Source organism: Protopterus annectens, chromosome 7.part0 (genome assembly GCF_019279795.1).
Source record: "Protopterus annectens isolate FY-2018-M chromosome 7.part0, PAN1.0, whole genome shotgun sequence".
Classification (NCBI taxonomy): Eukaryota; Metazoa; Chordata; order Ceratodontiformes; family Protopteridae; genus Protopterus; species Protopterus annectens.
Window position 1 is genome coordinate 1999752966 of NC_056739.1, and position 24064 is coordinate 1999777029.

The window sequence follows — 24064 nt, forward strand, 5'->3', positions numbered from 1 at the left end:
AGATGATGTGGCATTCCAGGCAGACTCTGAGCAAGAACTTTAGCAAAGGATAGGAGAATGGAATGTAAAACTAAAGGCACATGGGATGAAACTAAACACAGATAAGACAGTGGTAATGGCAGCAAATTGGGAAAATTAGAAGAAACTGAGATAGAAGGAAAGGGTGGTTGAGGAGAAGGGACATCTGAATTAAGAGGTCAAAGCTATCATCAGATGGGCTGCAGCCAACTGGCATACTCAAGTGTAGTTTATGAGAGAAGAATGCCAAAGAAGCTGAAAAGTAAGGTGTATGAGACAGTGGTGTGACCAGTACTACTGTATGGTACAGAAACCTGGGCCATAATGGCACAGCAGATGAAGAAGTAACAGGTGATGGAAATGAAGTTCAGATCACAGGAAATATTAAAAAAAACATTGATGGGCAGATTCAGTTTTGCATTCCATTCCCTATCTTTTGCTGAAGTTCTTGCTCAGAGTCTGTCTGTAATGCCAAATCATCTGCGTACAATGTTCAGTGTTTCAGTGTACTCTTTTTACACATGGTCAGCTGTTCAATATATTCAGTATTTTCATATAATTTTATTATTTATTATTAATATATTTAAAACTTTTATTGTGGCTGATCCTTGTAGAAAGTACTTAACCTTTAAGACTGCTTATATTTATTTGCTGACAGTGTGTGGGCCACTCCAGAAGGCCTAGCTGTTTTGGTGAACTACTACCATTTGTATTAGTATTAATATTGTACCATATAATTGGATACCCTTTTAAGAGCCTTACAGTAACTGACTGATGGCAGTGATAACTACCTAACAGTATGGGCAAAGTTGTTAGAGCAGGTAACCTGTGCCAGCCTTTCCCAAGTGTGTGTGTGTGTCTGTGTGTGTGTGTGTGTGTGTGTGTGTGTGTGTGTGTGTGTGTGTGTGTCTGTGTGTGTGTGTGTGTGTGTGTGTGTGTGTGTGTGAAAATTAAATCTTAGAGCATGTGTGTCAGCTACTTGGGGCAGGGACATGAAACACTGGGTTTACAGAGAAGGTGCTGGAGGATTTGGCTCGGACACTCGGCTGAGGACCTAACCCTACAGCTGTACCAGTGGGGAGTCTTATTGGGGACCTGGAGGGAAACAGACAGACATTTAGACTCTGGGCTGAGTGTGTTCCCTGTATGCTCTTAAGAAAAAGTGTACTTGATGCAGAGAGGTTTGTATCTGTAAATACTGAATGTATCCAATTGCATTCCAAGTGCACATCCCTCTCCAATGTCAGTGTTGAGGATTCTGGCTCCTTGATTACTAGCCCAGCATGGGGATGACACATATTGGTCACCATCACAATGATGACGAAATATTTATCACAGGTGTGAGTCACCTTGATGTGAAGATAAACTGCTATACATGCATGGCAGGGTGACAGGACAACCGGTGATAACTCACTCTTTGCAGATCAGAGGATAGCAAGAAGACCTTATCCTCTGGTCTGCAAAGGGTTAGTGACAGGTACAACATATATAATAATCAACTTTTATAATGCACAGCTGAAACATGGATTACAAACATTACAAGACACGCAGTGTGAGCCAAACTCAGACGTTGCTGTGCATAGCGAATGACAGCACACAGCAAACCAGCCTAAACCTTTCCAGACTACTATGTGAAAATGAGACCATAATGGTAAAGGTGCCTTCCTCACAGATAAAGGGTACAGGCTTTGATTCTCACCTTGGGAAGCTTGGTTAGGCTTAAAAAGACCCTCTGGGGTCATTAGCTTAGTAACCATCTATTAACACTAAAATTATTTTTATTTAGGGTTTAAATTATGTTGCAGAGTGTTGAAGTATGAAAACAATTGGACCATTTTGCTTTTTTGATTAGTTTCCCACAACATTTGTAGTGAGTAGCTCCAAGCACATCAATACTTAGAGCAGATCTCTTCAGTTATTAACAAGAAAACAAGTCTTTTCTTGTTGCCAGACTACTAACCTAAACGAATGTGAAACACATACACTTCAGTATTTACCTTTTCTGCAAGTAGGAAAGCTAAAACAGAAAAAAATGGTTCTCAGAGATCCTCTTTCTCTTTACATTTTATATTTCCATTGATATCAGTGACTCTGCACAGGTATGTACAGTAGGATAACAATATGAACAAATCACATGACTTACCGGATCACCAGGATCTCCTTTCCTTCCAGCTTGTCCAGGCAAAATATCCGCAGGATCACCCTACAGCAAAAACATGGATCCAGGTTAAGTACAGCAACAGCACTAATTTCACGGGATCCTTATACTGGATCCTTAATGTCTGCTTACCAAAGCAATTACTGAGGGCAGCACGACACTGTGCTTCTTCTTCTGATGAGCTGCAATGGAACTGACCATTTTATTCTACTATACATATACTGTCCAACTGATGGACATCTAAACCAGCATATGGGTCTTTAGAAGGGTTTACTGGTAAAATGTACAGTTTCTAAGGAATGCATTACATAACTGATAAAAATGTGACAGAAGAATACAATATATTGGAGAGTTCCAGGCTTTAAGACAAGTGTGACAGTAATACTACAAAAAATACTTTTTATCTCTGCAATGCAGAAAACAATAATGAATAACAAATTCAACCACATATAGACAATAGGCCTTCCTATGAATCACATGTGAAAATCAAACAAAAGTTGACACGGGGAAAATGGGCATGCCTATCCTAGGGGAAGGAGCAGTACTAGACTGTTTTATGCACCCAACCCTTGGAGGAAGGGAAGTAGTGCTTGTGAATGGTTCTGGGTGAAACATTCTGCTCACTGAGCTGTGAACATGGTAGTTTTCACCAGCAGGTGCATGGAAACCCCCGCAGTGACATGGGTTGCATATTCCCCACAAAAAGGATGGGGTTAGAACCTTAACACAAAAACAAAACAAAACAAAACTCATGGCTGCCTGTGTGACAGCCAACCCATGCATTGTACTTACAATGGTGAAGGGGAAGAAGGGGTAGTGTCAGCAGTCTGATGGTCAGCAGGCATATGAGCTATTAAAAATTAAATAAAAAAACAAAAACACACAGAAATATGTTTTTTAAAGCCAGTAATATGCACACACAGACAAACACAAAACACACACCTACAAACATCTGTGTATATAAAATATGCCTACATATTTGTATATATTTCCTAAATGCATACTCACATATCATCACATTATACAAATCCATGTAGTTGCACAGGATGTACATATTTTTTATTTATGTACATCTTACGTACCTCAAAGGATTCATGATCTTGTTATACATATTATCAACGCCCTTAACCAGTCATAATCCTTATGTTAAATTCCTAACCCATTCCCAAGTTGAACAAAACTATTCACATTGTTTATGCTAAAAATAAGCCTACTAATCTTTGTTCAGAACAACTACCCCCAGATAAATTAACTCCATGGAACACATATATAAAATTGCATTAAAAAGCAAACAAAATGAGTGAAAAAATACAATAAAGATAAAATTACAATCTGATAACAGGATTACAAGTACAACAGATCTGATCCAATATAACTAAACTAAGTAAGATTAAACTGCCAGAAATATAACTACACTATAAAACACAGAAATCCTATCATAGCCCTTACCACACTAAACCTACATGATACCTTAATTCAAAATTTTCTTGGAAATAAATAAGAAATCCACTGGAAAACAATAAGTTAGATTTAAACAAACATAGATAAATGGGATATGTGAATGTATGGGTATGATATATCAACAGGTTTGTACTGTAAAATTAGGAAACTGAATTTTGTAATTTAAGCATCATTAGTTATCACAAATTCATTCCCTAATATTAGACTGCAAGATATATATCATACATACATACATACATATTTCTCCCTCTCTCTCTCTCTACAGATATATATATACATATATATATATATATATATATATATATATATATATATATATATATATATATATATATATATATATATATATATATGTATAGTTAAGAATCACCAAAAATAAGCTCCTTCCCTGCCCACAATGGGTATGAGAAATGAAATGCCTTATGATCCATAACATCAGTAAATTAAGGGTTGCATACACTACAAATTAGGGCTTTTTTAGCTCCATTAATACAAACCTCTGCTGTCAACAATGCTATATCACTGGCACCTATATTCTGCATTATCTGTTTATGCTGGAATTCTTCCATTACTATTAATCTTTACCCATTTCCTTGACTTTGTTTACATTTAGGCCCAAATCATAGTACCGATACTACAGTTATTAACAAGTTATGATAAGGCTTCCAGTGCAGCACTATATGACTTAATAATATGTTTATTTTTTTTAAGTTTCATGAAATTAACTGTATATGTGAAAGTTAAGGCATAATATCAACTCTATTTAGGTGCTTTACCAGCAAAACACTAATACAGTCTGTAAAACATAATAAAAATGCATACAATAAAGCAACAGCAAAATACATAAATTGATAAGATGAAGCATCAATAAAACTTTAAGTAAACATCACCATTTATCCCACTCAAAGGCGATCCCAACGAGATAAGTTTTAAGTGACTGGTGGAAGCCAGTTAGGGAAGGAAACTCTCAAAGCCATAGACGTAGTAGATTATAGACTATATCCATTTCTAAGTATCCTTTCTTAACAGCTGCTTCTGTTCCAGATTCAACTAGAAACTCTACCAGAGCAGGTCTTTCACTTAGGATTCTCCTATCGCTTTCTTTTTGACTACACTTTGTTATTAATCCCTGACAGGGAAGGGAATCTCTAGTCTGCAGTCCAAATGTGTTCTTGGCCTCTTCACATTCTATTACCTTTCCTTTGCGAATTATTTGCTCCCAATACTTGGTTCCTTTGCCTGTTTTCTCCAGCAAATTCCACCCATCTCCTGCCTATCCTCTGTACCACTAATTGCAGCTATCCCTATGTACAAAATCTCCTTTCTCCATTCTTGTGTTGGCTTAAGTCTTAGAATACTTTTTGCTACTTTATGAATATAATATCCTGTATGGCTGTTGCTACTCTCCTAAAGGATCTGAATCTAAAATCTGACTCTCTCCTTATTTCTTGAATTTCCCCCGCTTCACCCTCATCATCATTCCCCCTGCTTCACCCTCATCATCATTTCCCTACTTCATCCTCATAATCATTCCCCCTGCTTCACCCTCATCATCATTCCCCCTGCTTCACCCTCATCATCATTCCTCCACTTCACCCTCATCATCATTCCCCCTGCTTTATCCTCATCATCATTCTCCCAGCTTCACCCTCATCATTCCCCACTTCACCCTCATCATCCTTCCCCCGCTTCACCCTCATCATCATTCCTCCTGCTTCACCCTCATCATCATTCCCCCAGCTTCACCCTCATCATCATTCCCCCCACTTCACCCTCACCATCATTCCCCCCGCTTCACCCTCATCATCATTCCCCCACTTCACTCTCATCATCATTCCCCCCGCTTCACCCTCATCATTATTCCCCCCACTTCACCCTCATCATAGGTTCATAGGTTCATAGATTAGTACTAAGCTAACTGCCCTTGCGAGCCATTTTAAGCCTAGCCAGTTATCCCTTGTGAGATTCAAACCCTGCACCTTGTGTTTGTAAGGCAAACACCTTAACCATTGGGCCACCCTCCCAACCCCCCAAAAATATGCACCTTCAATCTGTCAAGCTCTTGCCAGTGGTGAGAATCAAAACTCTGCACCTAGTGAAAGGCATACACCTTAACCACTGTATCACTGTATCATCATTCCCCGCACATTACCCTCATCATCATTCCCGTGCTTTACCCTCATCATCATTCCCCCTGCTTCACCCTCATCATCATTCGCCCTGCTTCACTCTCATCATCATTCCCCCTGCTTCACCCTCATCATCATTCCCCCTGCTTCATCCTCATCATCATTCCCCCTGCTTCACCCTCATCATCATTCCCTTGCACTTTGAATTTTAACTTTCTGTCTTTGTTATATATATGAACCTTTACTGTGTGGCTCTAAAATATCCCTTCAAATCAGGTAACGATAAACCACATTATTCTAGTGGAAGGATCAGTTTATCCCACTTGACCCTTGCTCTCTTCCTCTCCAAGATAAAATCTTTCGACTCTATATTAATTACTGTTCACAGCTTTTCCTCTGGTTGATAAAAATATACCTGACCTGTACATAAAACTAAAGGGACTAAAACATTTTCACTGCTTGTATCTTGCTATCAATATCCACTACCAAGAGCTTCCAGATTCCCTGTTTTTGTATTATCTTTTGTATAGACTCTTCCCACATATCCAAAGCTGCCATAACTAAATCCTTTTTAATCCATATTCCTAAATAGTTCATTTTAACATGTCCTCACAAACATGGGTAATGCTGAACAAAGTCATGTGTAGATACATAGTTTACAGCTATAGCCTTTGTTTATTTTCATTTATTTTATATCCCGAAAAAATCTGGAACTGTCACTATTCCACAACATTGAGATGTCCTTTTCTGGTTCCATCATATACAAAATAATAGTTTCCACAAACAAAGACAACTTTTCTTGAACACTATACCAATTATATGCTTGAATTTCTGAGTTTTTTATATTCTAGCCCAATGATTCTAATATAAAGTAAACAACATAAAGGAAAGAAACCCCCCCTTCACGCCTGGTTCCTCAGTTCAGACACAACTTGTTAAATGGGAACCTTCCCACTTTGATTCTTGCCTCTGATCTCAAATTTATACTTCTAATTAACCTTATTATTGTATCAGGAAATGCAAATGTGTCTATTGCCAAAGATCCCAGCTTACTCTGTTGAATGTTTTCTGTGCATCAAGACCCATCACCACTAACAGCGGTATTTCCTTATATTCTGCTTCCCTCTTGATCATCATCGTTCTATTAATTTTCTCAAATGTTTGCCTCTCCTCCACAAAACCACATTGATCCATATCTATCAATTTTGCCGTCATCTTTGCCATTCTTTTAGCCATTATAGACATTTATAATCATGGTTTAAAATTGATATAGTCTTATATGAAGCTGGATCTGAAGAGTATTTACTGTGTTTAGGTATTACAGCCACCATAGATTTTTTCCAGGATATTGGTACTTCTGTTTCTTCTAAAAATACTGTTAAACAGAATCTTCCAGATCTTTATTACTTTCTTCCCTCATAGCTTCTAAACTTTCACAGGAATACTATCTATTCCTGGTGCCTTTCCTGCACAGTGATTATACATCACCATTTTTATCCCATCTCCTCTTATCATAACTGTTAACTGTTAAGCCTCATCTAACTCTAACCTTGGCATATTTAAGTTTCCATAAATATTTCTATTTGTGCTTATTCTTGATTTCCCCACTTATCTGCTTTACCCAAATATTCATAACATTTCCAAAATATCGCTGATACCTCTACAGGCTCTCTGGTTAGTCTTCTTGTTAAAGGTTCCCTAAGTTTGTCAACAACCTTTGCTACTTTCTGTTGCCCAAGTCATTGTGCCAAACATTTTTGTGCTCTGGAGTTATTATCAATAAACAGTTGCTTAATAACAGTCTTTCTAGCCTCATAAATATTATCCAAGTCCTCCCTTACTCTCTCATTAGCACCTCTTCTTGTTTCATGAGATTCCCCTTATTCTGTAATAATTTAACCTTTGTCAGACCCCCTAAATAATTCTTGTCACTTCTTAATCAGATCTATTTCTATTTTATTACGACCATATTGTTAAACCCCACTTTCATCTTATCCAGCTCACTAGCTATAACTTATGGAGTATTTTCTACCTTCCCTTATAACCCCTGAATAATTTCCACTTCCTTAAATTCCTCTCTTTTGAACATGCGGGTGGGGAAGTTCCAGCATCTCATCTTTACTTAATTACCCTGCATATTTATCTCAGTAATTATTGGCACATAATCTGAAACAGTTATTGGATACGTCAATGTTCTCAATTAAATGCACATATTCCTGTGAAATATAATTTCTGTCTAGTCTAACCAGTTATTGTACCTAGGAGAATAATATGTAAATTCTCTCAAAGTCTCTACTACTGAATTCGCATCTTCAGTACCAAATATTTTTATAAATTTCTTCAGGAGTCTACTCTCTTTTATTATATTTGCCTTCCAGCCCCCCCCCCCCCCAGATAATCATCATTGTTGCAAATCAAATTCCAGTCTCTACCTATTATTAATATCCCCTGCTGAAAACTTACTACTTCTCCCATTTTAAGCTCCATAGTAGCTAGTAGTCCCTTACTACCACAAATATTCCATTATTGTCTCTTTTCCTCTTTTATGACTATTGAAGCACCACTAGCAATTAATATAAATACCTCCACAAAACCACATCGATCCATATCTATCAATTTTGGCAACACTTTTTTCAATTCTTTTAGCTATTATAGACATAAACACTTTATAAACATGGTTTTAAATTAAAATGGGCCTATGTGAAGCAGGGTCTAACAGGTGTTTACCATCTTTAGGTATTACAGCCACCACAGATTTCTTCCAGGACGTTGGTGCTCCCCCACCTTTTAAAATACTGCTAAAACCTTCCAGATCTTTATCACTTACTTTCCCTCCTAGCTTCCAAACTGCTACACGAATACCATCTATTCCTGAAGACTTTTCTGTAGATTAATTATACATCACCATTTTTATCTCATTTATTCCAAACAGTAGTTTGCCTTTTAGCCATTTTTATGCAAGCCAGAAGCTTCTGCACTGGGTTCAAGGACAGAATGGACATTCTGCATACCACACTACCCAGGATGTTCTACCATATGGATTCTTGCTTACTCTATAATGCAGCTGGTGCTACAGTAACAGTAAACCGTTCATTTGGATGTAGTGGGACACAGCAGTGGACAAGGGGTTGCAAGCAGTAGAATCAACTTATGATGTCCACCATTTCTTTAGCTGACAGTGTGTTTGGCCAACATCTGTTTACACAAATGCATATGGGCAACTATATAGATATTTGACTGGTGTGCTGCAAGACTACAGAGTCCATGGGGTTGTTGAATATTCCCTTTCCCTGATTTTGTGTGATCTTGGAGTTAGTATATCGAATTGGGTCCATGTCATTTCATTGAAAGTTCATTATGCGGAAACTCATGGTTGAGCCCATTTGATCAAAAATTCATTTGACTGAAAACATGTTTCACAGCAAATACACCATAAAAAATTTTTTTCAGGGGAGACAAGCCCCCCTGTACCCCCACTTCCCCCTTTTTTATATATACTAACTCCATGGTCACACAATCGTGGTGAAAATAAAAAATGTTACACAGAGTAAGTCGTTGCTGGAGTGAAACACAGTCATCTACAAATCTGGATGTACAACATGATGCCGACCATTATAGTCCACATGTACTCTACTAGACTCACTTCCCTAATAACTCTTAAGATAAGAAATTATACTATCAGATACTTTTTATAGACTTCTACACTTTCCATTGAAAAGACATTGCAAGGAATATATGAAATGGTAAGCTTCACTAAAGTATTCTAAAACTATTCGAGAAACCCATGTGTATATGATTATCTAGTCTAGAACCTCAGGGGATAGATTCAGGATTTACTTTTTACCCCACTACAATTTCTCAACTAATAATTAAGGAAGCCTGAACAACTGAAGCAATTAAAATAACTGCCTTATAGTTAAAGGGATCATTAAAGACAAGACTTTATTGTTGGCAGAAGTGTGTGAATGTATTAAACCTGGTGTATCATGACTCCAAAGTTAAAGAATGAATTAGGTGTCCTATATTACAAGAATATATGAAATACGCTACAAGTAGATCATACTATTTGGCAAAGTAATACAAAGTCCATTTAATAATACTGTGGTTAGAAATCCCAAAAATAATAGCATCTTTTTAATGCTGAGAGAACAAAATCATTAAAGGACGGTGGCTTGATCACCTTTGCTCAAACTAGACATTCTATTAAGTCAGACAATAGCCTGAATGACATTGTGAAGATCATCCCTTTATATAAAAGTGAGGTTATAAAAACAGCAACAACTCCACGTCTATCAGCAAATCCTGCTACTATGAAATTTAAATAAAAGTGGCATAATCATCCTATACATATACACATCAGTGTCCCCTCCTGAAATAAAAGTAAGTGTATATCAACCATTTCAGCAAAGTTGCCATTATTTAGCAGTCTTATAGTGACATTTATTTGTGAATTATTTCCTTTCTAATATCTATTTTTTGTCCATAGACCAAAATGGTGTAAATATAGCACTGTAGCTTTTCAGTAAACATCTCAGCTCCTTTGTCAGACAAGTGTATATAATTCCTAGACAAATAAATATTCTGTAGTCCTACCTTATAAAAATGTAAGGAACAGTATTACCTGCCAGTAAACTTAGAGGCATCACTGCTTTAGCCAACTGTTAAATGACAACATTTACTTGCTGGACTACAGAGTAGGTTTGCAGAACATGAGAGACAAAATATTACATTTCTGGATCTGAAGAAGTAACAAGCTGAACTTTCACATCATGTAGTTATCTACAGCTTAACCTAACGTATCAGAACTGTTTCAAAGTCTAACAAATATCTATCTATATATATATATATATATATATCTATATATATATATATATATATATATATATATACATACATACACACACACACACACACACACACACACACACACACACACACACACACACACACACACACACACACACACACACACACACACACACACACACCCACACTACATTTTCAGCTTACAGAAAATAAGCAATGCTAACTCTGTGAAGATGTAATCAAGACAGAGGTTAGTGTAGCTTTCTGACTATATAGTTTCCTATTTCAGGAATATTATTAATTTGTAAAAGAATCTTGAAATTAAGTAACTTAATTTTTGTCTGATTCACAAAATAGAGTAGATACTACTGGACAAGAGTCACAAAACTCTCAGTTTATCGTAAGCTTTATCAACCTGATGCCAGAAGTGTTACTGTTACTAGTATGGGGAGATTCATATGCATAAGTTAGTTCAGAAATGGAGGACTAGGAACATTTCATGAGCTCATGAACTTCTATGTTATTACCTAATGTATCATCTTCCAATGGTAACCCAGGAGAACAGACATAACAGGTCATTATGTTCAGTGGATTATAACTCCAGCTGATCTTCCAGTTATATGACACGCTGACATATTTACCCTTGAACTAACAGGTGATGATCATTATAGTATATATGACTGTCTGTTCTTATCTTGTCTCTTGAAATCCATCAACCAACATTCTAGTCAGGGCATAACTCTGGAAGTTGTCTATAAAGAACCAGTAAAGAAAGAGATCAACAAAGAGAACTACACTTTCAGCGTGGATACTGATCACAAAACGCCTTTACTATACCCATATAATACAGAAAATGGATGACAGAAAACTGCAGAAATTACCAGAATGAACAAAGGGTTCTAACAAAGTAGCAGCAGCACTTCAAAGTATGCATAATGCAAAACTTGCATGTTTTAATGTGCACAGCTTTGAAAGTTGAATAAAATATTTTAATGTTTTAATTTTTGAACATTAATGCAATGAATAGACTGCATTCTACTTTAGAATGTAGAAAGAAATTGAATTTACTGAAACAAGTCAAACATGGAGGATGAAGGATAGACAATAACTAAACAACAGAAGGTCTGTAATGTTATTCCATTCGGTAAGAAAAAAAAAATTAACGGCACAAAAGGTGAGCATATCAAAATGTGAAAAAAAAACAAACTATGTCACTGACAACATATTTTTCTGTTCTACTTTATCCATTATTAAGTCACGTGACAAGACACAGGTGACTCAGCATCACTTTAGTTAATACATCATTTTAAACCATAATCTTTAAAGAAAATTTATACAGTTTTTAAATCAAAATGTCATACACTCAAAAGAAGGCAAGCGAACTTTAAATCCCTTAAAATTCATGCAAACATTTGTCAAGGATCTAAAAATACTTAAAAGATTTTTAAAACACCTTACCAATTTATGCTAAAGACTTTACAACTTTTTGTAAGTTTTGCAAACACTGTGCTATGGAATGAATACCTGACTTATTTTATGACCAAATGAGAGAACAATTGAAGCCATCTGCTTTAAGGCATCAAGTGCAATGCCTGTCTGACCTTGTATATGAAACTTCTACTTTTCAGCATGCACATTAAAGCTGTTACTATCACATGTTGCACATCAATACATCAAGGCTCCCTCTTTGACATCCCCTGCACTCATCTGTTTCCCAGTGAGAAAGGGTGGTTTGGTCTATTTGCTCCCTTCAGGATTGGAGTCAAGCACCAGGACCAGTGTATCATTCGTGATGGATCAGCATTTCTGCATTAAGCCCTCAGTCGCTATACATACACAGTGGGGGTTCCCTATTAAGACCATGTAGTGAGGCTGTTGCTCACCTGCACATGCAGTATTATCCATCAGATGTCCTTACCTTCTTGGTACAGGCAGCCTGTGTACACCTGTCTGGTGTTCAGTGGTGAAATCACTACACTTTGTGTGATCCTAGACATGTGTCCCACCTCCCCACTGTCAGAGGTGAGCAGGCCGTGCCTCTAATGTTCTCTTACCCCAGGTGGCTCCTCCATTGCTGGGCTACTAACTGACCTAAGGTACAGAGCTGGAAAAGGTTACACATCAGTATACGGACAGAATTATTTAACAATATTAGGTATATGGATATGGAAACAAACCAGTACTGACAGAATTATTTAACAACATTAGTTAAAGGGTTATGGGAATTAGTCAGTGCTGGATTGGGGGTTAAGCACCCCAAACTGTAAAGTAACCCATCTGAAGTGCATTGCTTCATGTACACAGTGAAACAAAATCATCAGATAGAGTAATCAAACTATTACTGTAGAGTGTACTGATGTCCTAGTTAATAACAACACTTGTGCCATTCTGACCAACTACTACACTTATGCTGCTGATAAAGTGGAATGGTGAACACATCTTTCATGTACTGTGACAAGGTGACAGTGATGAGGACTCCTCACAAGTAGGATTTTGCTTAAAAGCATTGCCATAAGGTAAACCTTAGGCTAGAAAATTATGAGTTAATAGGACTTAAAAATTATTCAGTATATAAGCATTGGGGAATGAACTGTTCATTTAAAAGATAAGGGAATACATTCAAAAGATAATCATGTACTTTACCTTCTCCCCTTTAAGCCCAGGTGGCCCAGAAAGTCCTCGTACTCCAGACTGTCCATCTCTGCCAGGTAATCCCTGTAACACAAATAGAAGTCATGTTCACACAATCTCCCTTTTTTTTGTAAAACAGACACTTTTAAGTAATACTATCTTTTTAATAAAGCCTAGCTGCTGTACAAGTAAAATGTTTGCTAAGCAAGATGGAGTACACTTAAGGTTTTGCTGTATTGTATTTGACCTAACAAAAATGTCCATACAAAATAGTATTTAGTGGACAAGGCAACCCCCCTTTGAAATGTGATGTGATACATTACGTTTACTTATATGTGATGTATTACATTTACTTAGATGTGATATAGCACGTTTACTTCCCTTAATAGCCAGTCTACTCCTTCCACAGTAATGTGGGCCAACTTACTGCCAATGTACAAAATATCCTTCATATCAACAAATCTTTATTCTTAATTTGTCTCTGTCCCTCTGCTTGCTGTCTTATGAACTTTGTATATGAATGTCATATTCCATGTACTTTTTTTCACACTGCTCATGTTACCTTCAGGTGTGAGTTACTACTGTTTTCAGTATATTCATGAAGCTTTTCTCCCTGGCCTCTGCTAAAAACAAATAAAATTATCCAGTTGGATTCTCCTGGCAAACAAATGCCAATAAATAAATAAATTTAGACCAGGCTGGAAAGAAGCATGACTTCAATAAAATCATTCAGTTCAATAATTTAATTTCTTATTACAGTCTTTATTTTTCTTTTGCCATCAGCCAATGAGGAGTGAATTAATCTTGTACCTGTTCTCCATTTACAACATCATGAGGAAAGCCTTTTCTCAAAACTGTTAACACACAAATCGTGGGATTCACAAAGACTTACTGCAACATGGAAACTTTAACTCCAAAGGTTTCAGCATTGTGGTAAGCCTGACTGATTCGTAGATCACTGTCCCGGTACACGTTTCTCTGCAAGTGGCTGTAACATGGACAGCAGTTTCACTGGTGAAACCACATGCAAATGTGGTAGTTCCAGGAGTGGCTAACTCAAATTAGCTATGTGTTCTCCCCTGGAAATGCAGCACCAGAATAATGTATAATGTGGCCAGATTAATATTCTGGAGGGAATGAAACAGTGCACTCTGTGTGCTGACAAAGTATTCTGATTCACCCTTATGGGAATGGTCATGGCTCATAATGTGACTGCACATAGGTATCATTGAAATATGAGTGTGTGTGTGTGTGTGTGTGTGTGTGTGTGTGTGTGTGTGTGTGTGTGTGTGTGTGTGTGTGTGTGTGTGTGTGCACGCATGTCTGTAGGTACATGAAAGTGGCTTCATGTATCTGCGAGTGTTTCTTTGTCTACGTGGTCACCCTTAATTATATCTAAACTGTGCATATGTGTGTGTGTTTGTGTGTGTGTGTGTGTGTGTCCGTGTGTGTATGTGCATGTCTAAATATGTGTTTGGTAGGTGGTGCCTATTCTACTACAATACATGCACTAGTAGGGAAACTGCTAGTGTGGTCAGGCCTAAGAGCACAGTGCTTGACTCAGAGTCATGGTAAATAGCCACGTATTGGGTGTTTCTCTATGCAGTTGTACCTTGTCTCTGAACTTGAGATTTTTGCAGTCACACTAACTCACCAACCTGCATTAACCAGTTAGTATTGGTGGCGAGAATGTCTCTGAATCCTAGAGTTACTGAATGGTGATACATTTTCTGCTTGTTTGTTTGTTTTAGTCATTCAGCCATTTTATCTGTTTTTATTTTGCTTTCTCATTAGAATTGTACATAAGTGTATCTTTCTTACATTGTGATATATTCACCTGGGCTGTGGCTGTAAATGGTCCACTGAGATCAGTGAACTACACTGGTAAACACAGTAGAGTAGCTAGCTTAGGGCGCAAAGTACTGGGGGTGTGATCAGCCAATCCCAATCATTCCTTAATGCAATACCAGCTTTTAAAAGCTGATATTGCATTTGCAGACAGTCAGGAGCACTCCAGTTCTCCATGTGTTATCTAAACAGTAACAACTGTTTGGTACATTGTAACAAACAGTTTGCTACATTTTTTTAAATAAAAATATGAGCACCATAGTGCTGCATGCAGGCAGGGTATAAACTGTAGCAACTGTTTGCTACAAACAAGCAGTTTGCTACAGTTTAAAAAAGTGCTGTTTGTTTGTTTGTTTGTTTGTTTAAACTAAAACATAAGTGCTGTAGCACTTTGTGCAGGCAGGGTATAAACTGCTGAAACTGTTTGCTACATTATTTTGATTTTTTAATAAAATAAGTTGAAGGAGGGTTAGGGCCAGGGCTCAGAAATGGCACCTGAATGGATGGGGGTGTCATTCATCTGGCCACCTGGTTGGTGTGCCAGTAGAAGGAACATCCATTTTTTTTTTTGCACTTGATGGAACAGTGTGTGTGGGGGGTTGATCTAACAATGTAGTGCTTTTTTTTTGCTCTTGAAGAGCTGAAGGGTGGTTTATAATTCTGGCCCAAGGTGCTAGTTGAACCAGCTAGGCTTTTGGGTTAACAAATATAACATAAAAATAAAATAAACACAATGCTGCTGAAAAACATTGTATTTTCATTGATTGTAATTGTGTTCATTTTACTATTAGGTCTCTCATTGCTAAACAAATGAAGGGATACAGTAACAGTTATGCCAAGGTGTTTTGGTTAAACTTATTTTTTTATGCAACCACACTGACTGATACACCTCACAGTCAAATGTATTGTCACTGGCATTATACTTATACAAGTGGCTTTTGAATTACAGATGGGTTACGTGTTGGGGTTAATACTAAAGTTGGCAGTGGGGTTAGGATTTAGGTTAAGTTTCTGGGTGTGGTTAAGGTTAGGCTTAGGGACAGGACTTTGGTTACATTCAGGGTGAGATTTAGTCCTAGGAATACTGTTATGGTTTGATTTAGGGTTAGGGTTAATGTTTGGGTTGGGGGGGGTACATGGAGCATTGTGCCCTAATTAGATTCATAAGTAGCTACTATGCATGCAATACAGGAAAGCCTATCCACATTTCTAAATTACTATTTGTTGAGTGTGATGAGCTTTGACTCCTGCAAAAACACGTATGTGTCTGGCTGAGCGCTTACTAATTTGTGATTTTCATTTTTATTGATTACTGACTATATTTGAATATGTTGTTTTCATTGGGGTTGTCACAAATTACATCTGTATGATCTCTGCATCTATATTCATACCTATAACCACAGAACTTGTATATAGATTAAATAAGTGTTGTACTACTTACAGGTTCACCTTTTTCTCCTCTTTGTTGGCTCCCATTTACAAGTGCAGGTCCTGGAGGTCCCTAAGAATAAGAAAAAGAAGAAATTTTATGAAAAAAGTATTTCTGTCAGTGGTATAAATAACAAAGTGAATGATGTTTTGTACACAAATTAAAGCAGATACATACAAACATACATGCATACATACACACATACATACATGCATACAGGCAAACAAACATATACAAACATACATGCGTACATACACAACATGTAGACATGCACACAAGCATACATATATACATACAAATATACTGTGACGCCCATGCACCGGCCCAGTAATCCGGGAGCCTCAATCCTCACCACTAACACCAATGAGGGGCATGCACATTGGGAAGGATAACAAGTACACACACAGTAAAGTACAGTTTCCCTTAAGAGCACACAGAGATCACTTTCAGTCTGGGGCTGGTTTCTCCTTTTCTCTCCAGATCCCCAATAAGACTCCCCATTGGCACAGCTACAGGGTACAGGTCTCAGCCTAGTGGTCAAGCTAAAACCTTCAGCACCCTCTCTGTCCAGCCAGTGCTTTGTGTCCCTGCCCAAATAGCTGACACACACACTTTGAGATATGAGTTATATACAAACACACAGACACTCCTGGGGAAGGCTGGCACAGGTTCTCCAGCTATGCCTCCTTTTCCACCCAGGCTATAAGGTACAAATCACTGCCACTGACCACTAATATCAGCTACTAATAAGGCCCTTACCAAACGGTGTCCAATTTTACTGTGCAATATTATCATTATCCAATTAGTAAGTATGACGAACAGCAAGACTTACTGGAGTGGCTTGGACAGTATCACTATATACACGCAATGTATCTAGAGCTTACATTATCTCTGCACAAAACAACCACAGTTGAAAAGTTTAAAAATATTTAATAATAATAATAATAATAATAATAATAATAATAAAAACATAAGACAAAACTCCTCAATTCAACACAGTGCTAGTCAAGAGTTCAGAGATTACAGGAAAATGCTTAAAATAATACTGTAGAATAGTCTGACAAACATATAAAACAGCTAGACTAAACTTACTATTTTCTATGTATTTCTAAGAGAAACAATGTTCTAAATAACTTACACATTTACAGAGCAAAGGCAGAGTGCTGGTGATGTTGTCAGTTCTGAAGACAAACGTGAAATGCTCTGATTCTTTCTCTCTGAGAAAGTCTTAAATTGATAATACATTACTGCTGACTCATTTTAGATTACATCATTTTTAACAGTTCTGATTTAGCTTCCCAGGCTAACAGAAACTCAACATTTACATTTCTTTTTGAAATGTGCACCTACAGGAATCCACAGCCATAAAAGATGTTATACATATAAAATCTAGCAATTAACTCTGGTCTCAAAACAACAGAAAGAATTTGCTGGTCCAGACATCAGGGCTCTGAGTTTGAAATCAAACAGTTATACAATGCTTGACTTATCAGCTTTCTTCCAGCAGAATGCACTGTGGTTTCATTTTTGAAGCTCAGTACAGCATATAGTTTAATCATAACATATAGTTCTCTTTTACATTTGTAAAACCATCCTGTGGATTACATTAATATTTATAAATCATATAGAATTATTTACAAGATTTTATATGTCTGGGCTGGCAGCCTTTCAGTTTTTCACACATACATACATAGATACGTAAAAGTGGATTTACTTACTCTTTCACCTGGTTCTCCTTTCTGTCCCTGAAACATTTAAGTTAAAACATGTTAGTTTGACTTTACTAGACTTTATGGCTCATTAATAAAACAACTAAAGCAAGCAAAAATACAGGAAATAATGTTGGTCCAGGTGAAATAAAGTGCTTGGATTCAACATAATAACTGTTACAAAGAATAAGCATTTTTCCTATGGACACATCCAACTACACCCTACTAAATATAATCCAAGTCTGAGGTCACTGCTTTTTCAGGAGTAAGAGAGAATTCCCTTCACACTGACGTCTATGGAGCAGAATACAGATTGCGAAGTGCTACACAACTGATCAATAGGCAAGTTGACCAACACCTCAAACAAATATACCTATTCACATAGATTACTGTTTCCTAGAGGTTCTCAATGGCTGTAGGACAATCCCTGAAAAACAAAAAGCTAGACTGACAACACAAACATTCAGCTGTTTCATAAACTGAGTATGTCTAAGTGCTGCAATGGGGATGTGTTCCACATCCCTTCTTTAATTTGTAACTCGGTAGTGTACTGTTACCCTTCCTGGATCCTGGATTCACTCCTGTGCATACAGCACATCAGACAATGAGCACCCTTCAGCACTCATTGTTTCTGTGTCAGTTACGGTTTTTAGAGGTTCAGGGTGCTAGCCTAAGGCCCAACCCTCCTCAGAGGGTGCACCATGCACACACACACACACACACACACACACACACACACACACACACACACACACACACACACACACGCACACACACACATGCACACACACACACACACACACACACACACACACACACACACACACACACACACACACACACACACACACACACACACACACACACACACACACACACACACACCTATTGCCAATTTAGAGTGTCCATTCCACCTACTGCATGTCTTTGGAATGTGGCAGGAAACTGAAGCACCTGGAGGAAACCCACACAAATGCAAGAAGGACATGCAGGCTCCACACAGAAGGCACCCCAGCTGAGAATCGAACCAGAGAACCTCTTGCTGTGACCCTAGAAAAATATTTATTTTTTTCAAAATGGCTTATTTTTCAACAGCTCTGTCTATATCCTGTCCTGAGCTACTATTCAGAAGAATTCCTGCTTCTGAACAGTAGTAGTTTATTTATGCAATACTTCTGATGTCAGTTATGAAACTTTAGCTGTGAGCATGCAGGAGTTTTTACCTGACTTTCAATGGGCATAATGATGTCAGCTCATCCTAAGTGGGGAGCCAGCCCATTAGGAATGCACACATAATTAAACATGTGCAACCTGCACAACTACAGGCAATTGGCAGTACAAAAGGTTCACCAATAGTATGTCATCAGGATATGGGAGGAAATATCAACATGTGGTAAAAAACATACAGACACAGGTTGGTTGTGCTAATTCTTCACAGAAAGTTCTTCATTCAATAACGCAGCCAATGATCCAAGCACTACAATGCAGCAACACTAACTGCTGCACCAATGTGTTCCCCTTTGTATACAACCTTCCTATAATATATGCACACATTGTTCATATGCAACTGCTTGCGTCTTTTTAGATTATTTACTCATTTTAATTTCAGTACTGAATTTCAGAGGCTCATCAGAATGAAGCAAACAGAAACATAAACAGACTTTTAAGAATATTTTGATACTACACAGAACAAAACTGCTTTATATAAAACTTTTTAAAAAAGCTTTCATACTGAAGAAATTATTTCCTTTAACAACTATACTTCAAGTAATAATATACAAATGCAAACACAGACAAAAGAAAAAAAAAACAAATGATGCAAGATGTCTGACTCAGCTTACTGCTGGAACTGCTGTTATGTATTTATTTGGTTATTGGTTGGTTAATTAAATGGATTAGTCGGAAAAAAATAAAGACAATGCAGGATGTTTGGCTTCTAGCTTACTGTGGGAACGACTGTTATTTATTTATTTGTGAATTCTTGGTTAGTAAAATGGGTTGGTCAGATCTTTAGAATGATCCAAGGATCACTTTTAGCCATGTCTTGGGCTACGAAAAATTACACTGGATTGTCTGATTGGTACAAATGCCTTATAAAATAATGCATATGTTGCAGGAGAAACAGATTGCAGATGATAACAGAAACAAAAAAATAATACATAAGTTGCAGGAGAAATAGACTGTAGATTATAACAGAAACAAACTCTTCAGAATAAGTCACATGATAAGAGCAAATGCAACTTGTACACATTGCAAGCAAAGAAAAGTAAAAGCTACAAATTAAAGCAGTACAAAACACTAACAGGAGACAGAAATGTAAGCATTACTTAATAACAAATAAAGGTAAAAGTAGTTAAATACTACATTAATGAACAAACTTTACAATAAGGTTATAAGCTAATGCAATAATACCACTGTTATTGTTAATGTTAAACCCCTGGGAGCAAGCTACCCTAGAACATCTCTCTACCTGCCCACCCCCATAGACTTCTGAGCTTACCCCAGAAGATAGTCTTTGTTTTCTGCTTTAATTGCAACTACTATCCCAGCTTAAAGCTAAATTCCATCTAAACATTCCTGATAAAATATAGTTATAACAAAATAGTAAATTTATCCAAAGTGATTGTTTTTTCTTACCTTACCCTACCTAGAAGGACATATCTGAGATCGGAGTATAGCTCCTCCCACTCCCCACCTTCCCCCTGCCCCCTCAATCTAGTTCCATTCTCTATATCTGTATCTCCAGCTCCTTGGCGCCATATTTGATTTTTACCTCTCTGGCTAAACTACTCTCGTTCTTTAGAGGTAGCATGCACCCTAGGTAATGTTTTTTGCTTTTGTGTTTTAATGCTGTGAACTCCCATTTCTGCCTTTCTTGTACTACATCTTGGCAATTAATGTAGCGTTAGAGTGCCAATCTGGGCTGACTTTGTACTTCTGCCACATGAGTGTTAATGTCGTTTTACGTCAGTGACTGTGATGTTGGAAATACTACTGTAGCTCAAACCAGCAACAGTGTTTAAACTTGTTATTCTATACCAGGCATAGAAAGTTGTTAATTGATATAGTCAAACGCATGTAGTACGCTAACAAATAATGTGAAATCTGTCTTTCCTACCTTGTTGCCGTTTGTAGTAAAAGTGGGAAACTGAGTGTATATGTTACTTAATTTCAGACTTTGTAACTGCTAACTGTAAATGGAACAGTATAAAACATAACTACCACTGCAAGGCTTACATAAATTGTACTGTAGTGTGTATAACCCAGCAGAAACTAAAGGTCTCTGAATATCTTCATTTCAGCCTATAGTTGGAGCTGTAATTCCAATTAGTTTAATAGAGCAAACACCTAGGAATGTATTACATATAAAACCTTGCGGTAACATGCCTAGGGGATTGTAGCTTGCTGAATATATGGTGTATTCTGTCTGCATGCACTGCACTCTTGAAAGGCCTTGACATTTTCTGATGTGCATCAGGGACTGGTTAGATAATAGCCAGTCTGAATCCTTTGATAGCAATAGTTACAGAGAACTGCTCTAACAAAATATTGAACTGCACATTGTGTGTGTTTGAAAGTGTTCTGTTTTTATCCTACTTGTTACCTGACCTTAGCTGTTTAAACTGTTTTGTTTGCCTGAACTAAAGTGTTGCATTACTCTCTTATTCTACCCTCAGCTCAGTCATCTCCAGCCTGACTAATTCTCTGTCTACCTACCTGTGAGTGTCCTGTGGCAGCCCACACGCAAAATCTTCACTAGTGGTCCCAACTAAAAGCAAAAAAGTCAATTTGTACGTAGTAAAGTACTCAGCTATACTGTATTTAGTTATTTTTCATTTTTCAGTCAGCTAAAGAAAATCATAAATTAATGTTAAACCCCTGGGAGCACGCTACCCTAGAACATCTCTCTACCTACCCACCCCCATAGACTTCTGAGCTTACCCCAGAAGAAAGTCTTTGTTTTCTGCTTTAATTGCAACTACTATCCCAGCTTAAAGCTAAATTCCAGCTAAACATTCGTGATAAAATATAGTTATAACAAAATAGTAAAGTTATCCAAAGTGATTGTTTTTTCTTACCTTACACTACCTAGCCCTGCTCCGTTCGCCCTCGTTACACTCAGGCACTCTTTGCTCTCCTCCCACCCCCATTCTCACCCACCCCCATATCATTTCCTTTATAGCTATCCATTTAAACCACACCCTATCTACTTCCCCCTTTAACCACACCTCCAACTTCCTGAAGTCCCACCCCACTCATCCAACACCAGTAATCACATCCTCCTCTTCCTGCACTTACCTCACATTACAGCCTACCCTCTCTTACTCCCTCTCTCCCACTCTGTCTACTCCACTGCAGAGAATGTATATCAAATTACAATCCATACTCCTGCTATCATTATTACTAATCCTTTACTCTCTCACCTCCTATCATTCCCAACTACCCTCCCCTCACTTCCTTCACACAAATGATAAAACTAACATCAATACTAAATCCATACAACATCTCACTATCTGCCCTTACATCCTCCCTCCTACAACCCCGTTTCCAAAAATAAGGCTATCTCCCTTACTAAAATTCCACTCTAAATATATAAGAAAGCCCCCTCAAATCAAACTACCATTTCTCTCTCAATGACTACTCTTGTCAGGAGATATCCAACTCAACCCTGGCCCTCAGCCCCCCCACCCTAAGTGACTCACACCCAATAAATCCTACCCATCTCCCAACCTCTAGAAGACAGATAACATTTTACTCCATAAACTTAAGAAGTATAGTCAACAAAGTCCACGAATTCCATGCCTGGCTAACTAACTACTCACCAGACATTGTTACATTAACTCAAACTTGGCTCGAACCTCATAACCTAGACAGGGATCTCATCCCTCCTGGATACAACATACTCAGGCATGACAGGCAAAAGAAAAAAGGTGGTGGAGTAGCTATTCTTTACTCCAACCACCTTACTCTAGTGAGTTCAGAAAATCCTACTCCCTCCTTCTCCTCTGCAGAACTGCAACTAGCCAACCTTAAATTCAATAAATTCACTACCATTACCATTGCAGCAGTCTATATCCCCCAGTTGACAATATAACCATACTAGAAACCATCCTATCCCACCTCTCACACAATATCCAAAATGAAATCATCATAATGGGAGATGTAAATATTGACTGGCTCACACTCCAAGCTCCCAACTCAACCTCCTTTACTAATTTACATGGATTTGAGCAACTAATAAACTCCCCTACTCATATCAACAAATCACACCTCCTAAGCTCCCTCCTTGACTGGATTCTGGTTTCCCACCCTCAAAACTACCATAACCCCCAGTCCCTTCCTCATGATCTAAGTGACTACTATCCTACAACAGTAATCAGACACACCCCTCACTCCTCTAAGCCCCACAAGTAAATTACCACCCGCAAACTATCAGCCTTCTGCACAGATTCCTTCATTGACCAACTGTCAGGAAATAAATGGTCTCACCTTACTACTCTCCCCTTAGATAATGCTGTCTATGCATTCAATTCTACCTTTCTCAATATCCTTGACTCCCAAGCCCCTCTCCATGTAGTCAGAATTAAACCCAAAATTGCTCCCTGGCTTACTAAAACTACTCGTGCCCTCATGAAGAATAGGGATAGAATATGGAAACTCTGGACCACATCCTGGACTCCCTCTCTACTACAGACCTACAAACAGCTTAGAAACCAAGCCAAAAAACTCAATAAAAAAAGACAAAAAGAACTTCTACACTAACCCTCCTAATACTCTTAAATCCAACCCTAAAAAGTTTTGAAACTCAATCAACCACATACTACACCCTGGAAACCCATCCTCTCCAAACCCTTGCCCAAACAAAACACCTGAC

General features: G+C 37.8%; 1 protein-coding gene across 3 annotated transcripts in view; it reads right to left on the reverse strand.

The window, feature by feature from the left end:
- The window catches only part of LOC122807296 (collagen alpha-1(VII) chain-like), a gene marked incomplete at its 5' end in the record, with an annotated part of 1562855 nt that overhangs the window by 1319056 nt on the left and 219735 nt on the right, over window positions 1–24064 (reverse strand). For all 3 annotated transcript variants that reach the window (XM_044078425.1, XM_044078422.1, XM_044078423.1), the window contains 4 exon segments: window positions 2162–2221; window positions 13216–13287; window positions 16493–16552; window positions 18199–18225. In XM_044078425.1, coding sequence (XP_043934360.1) covers window positions 2162–2221; window positions 13216–13287; window positions 16493–16552; window positions 18199–18225 — 219 coding nt within the window.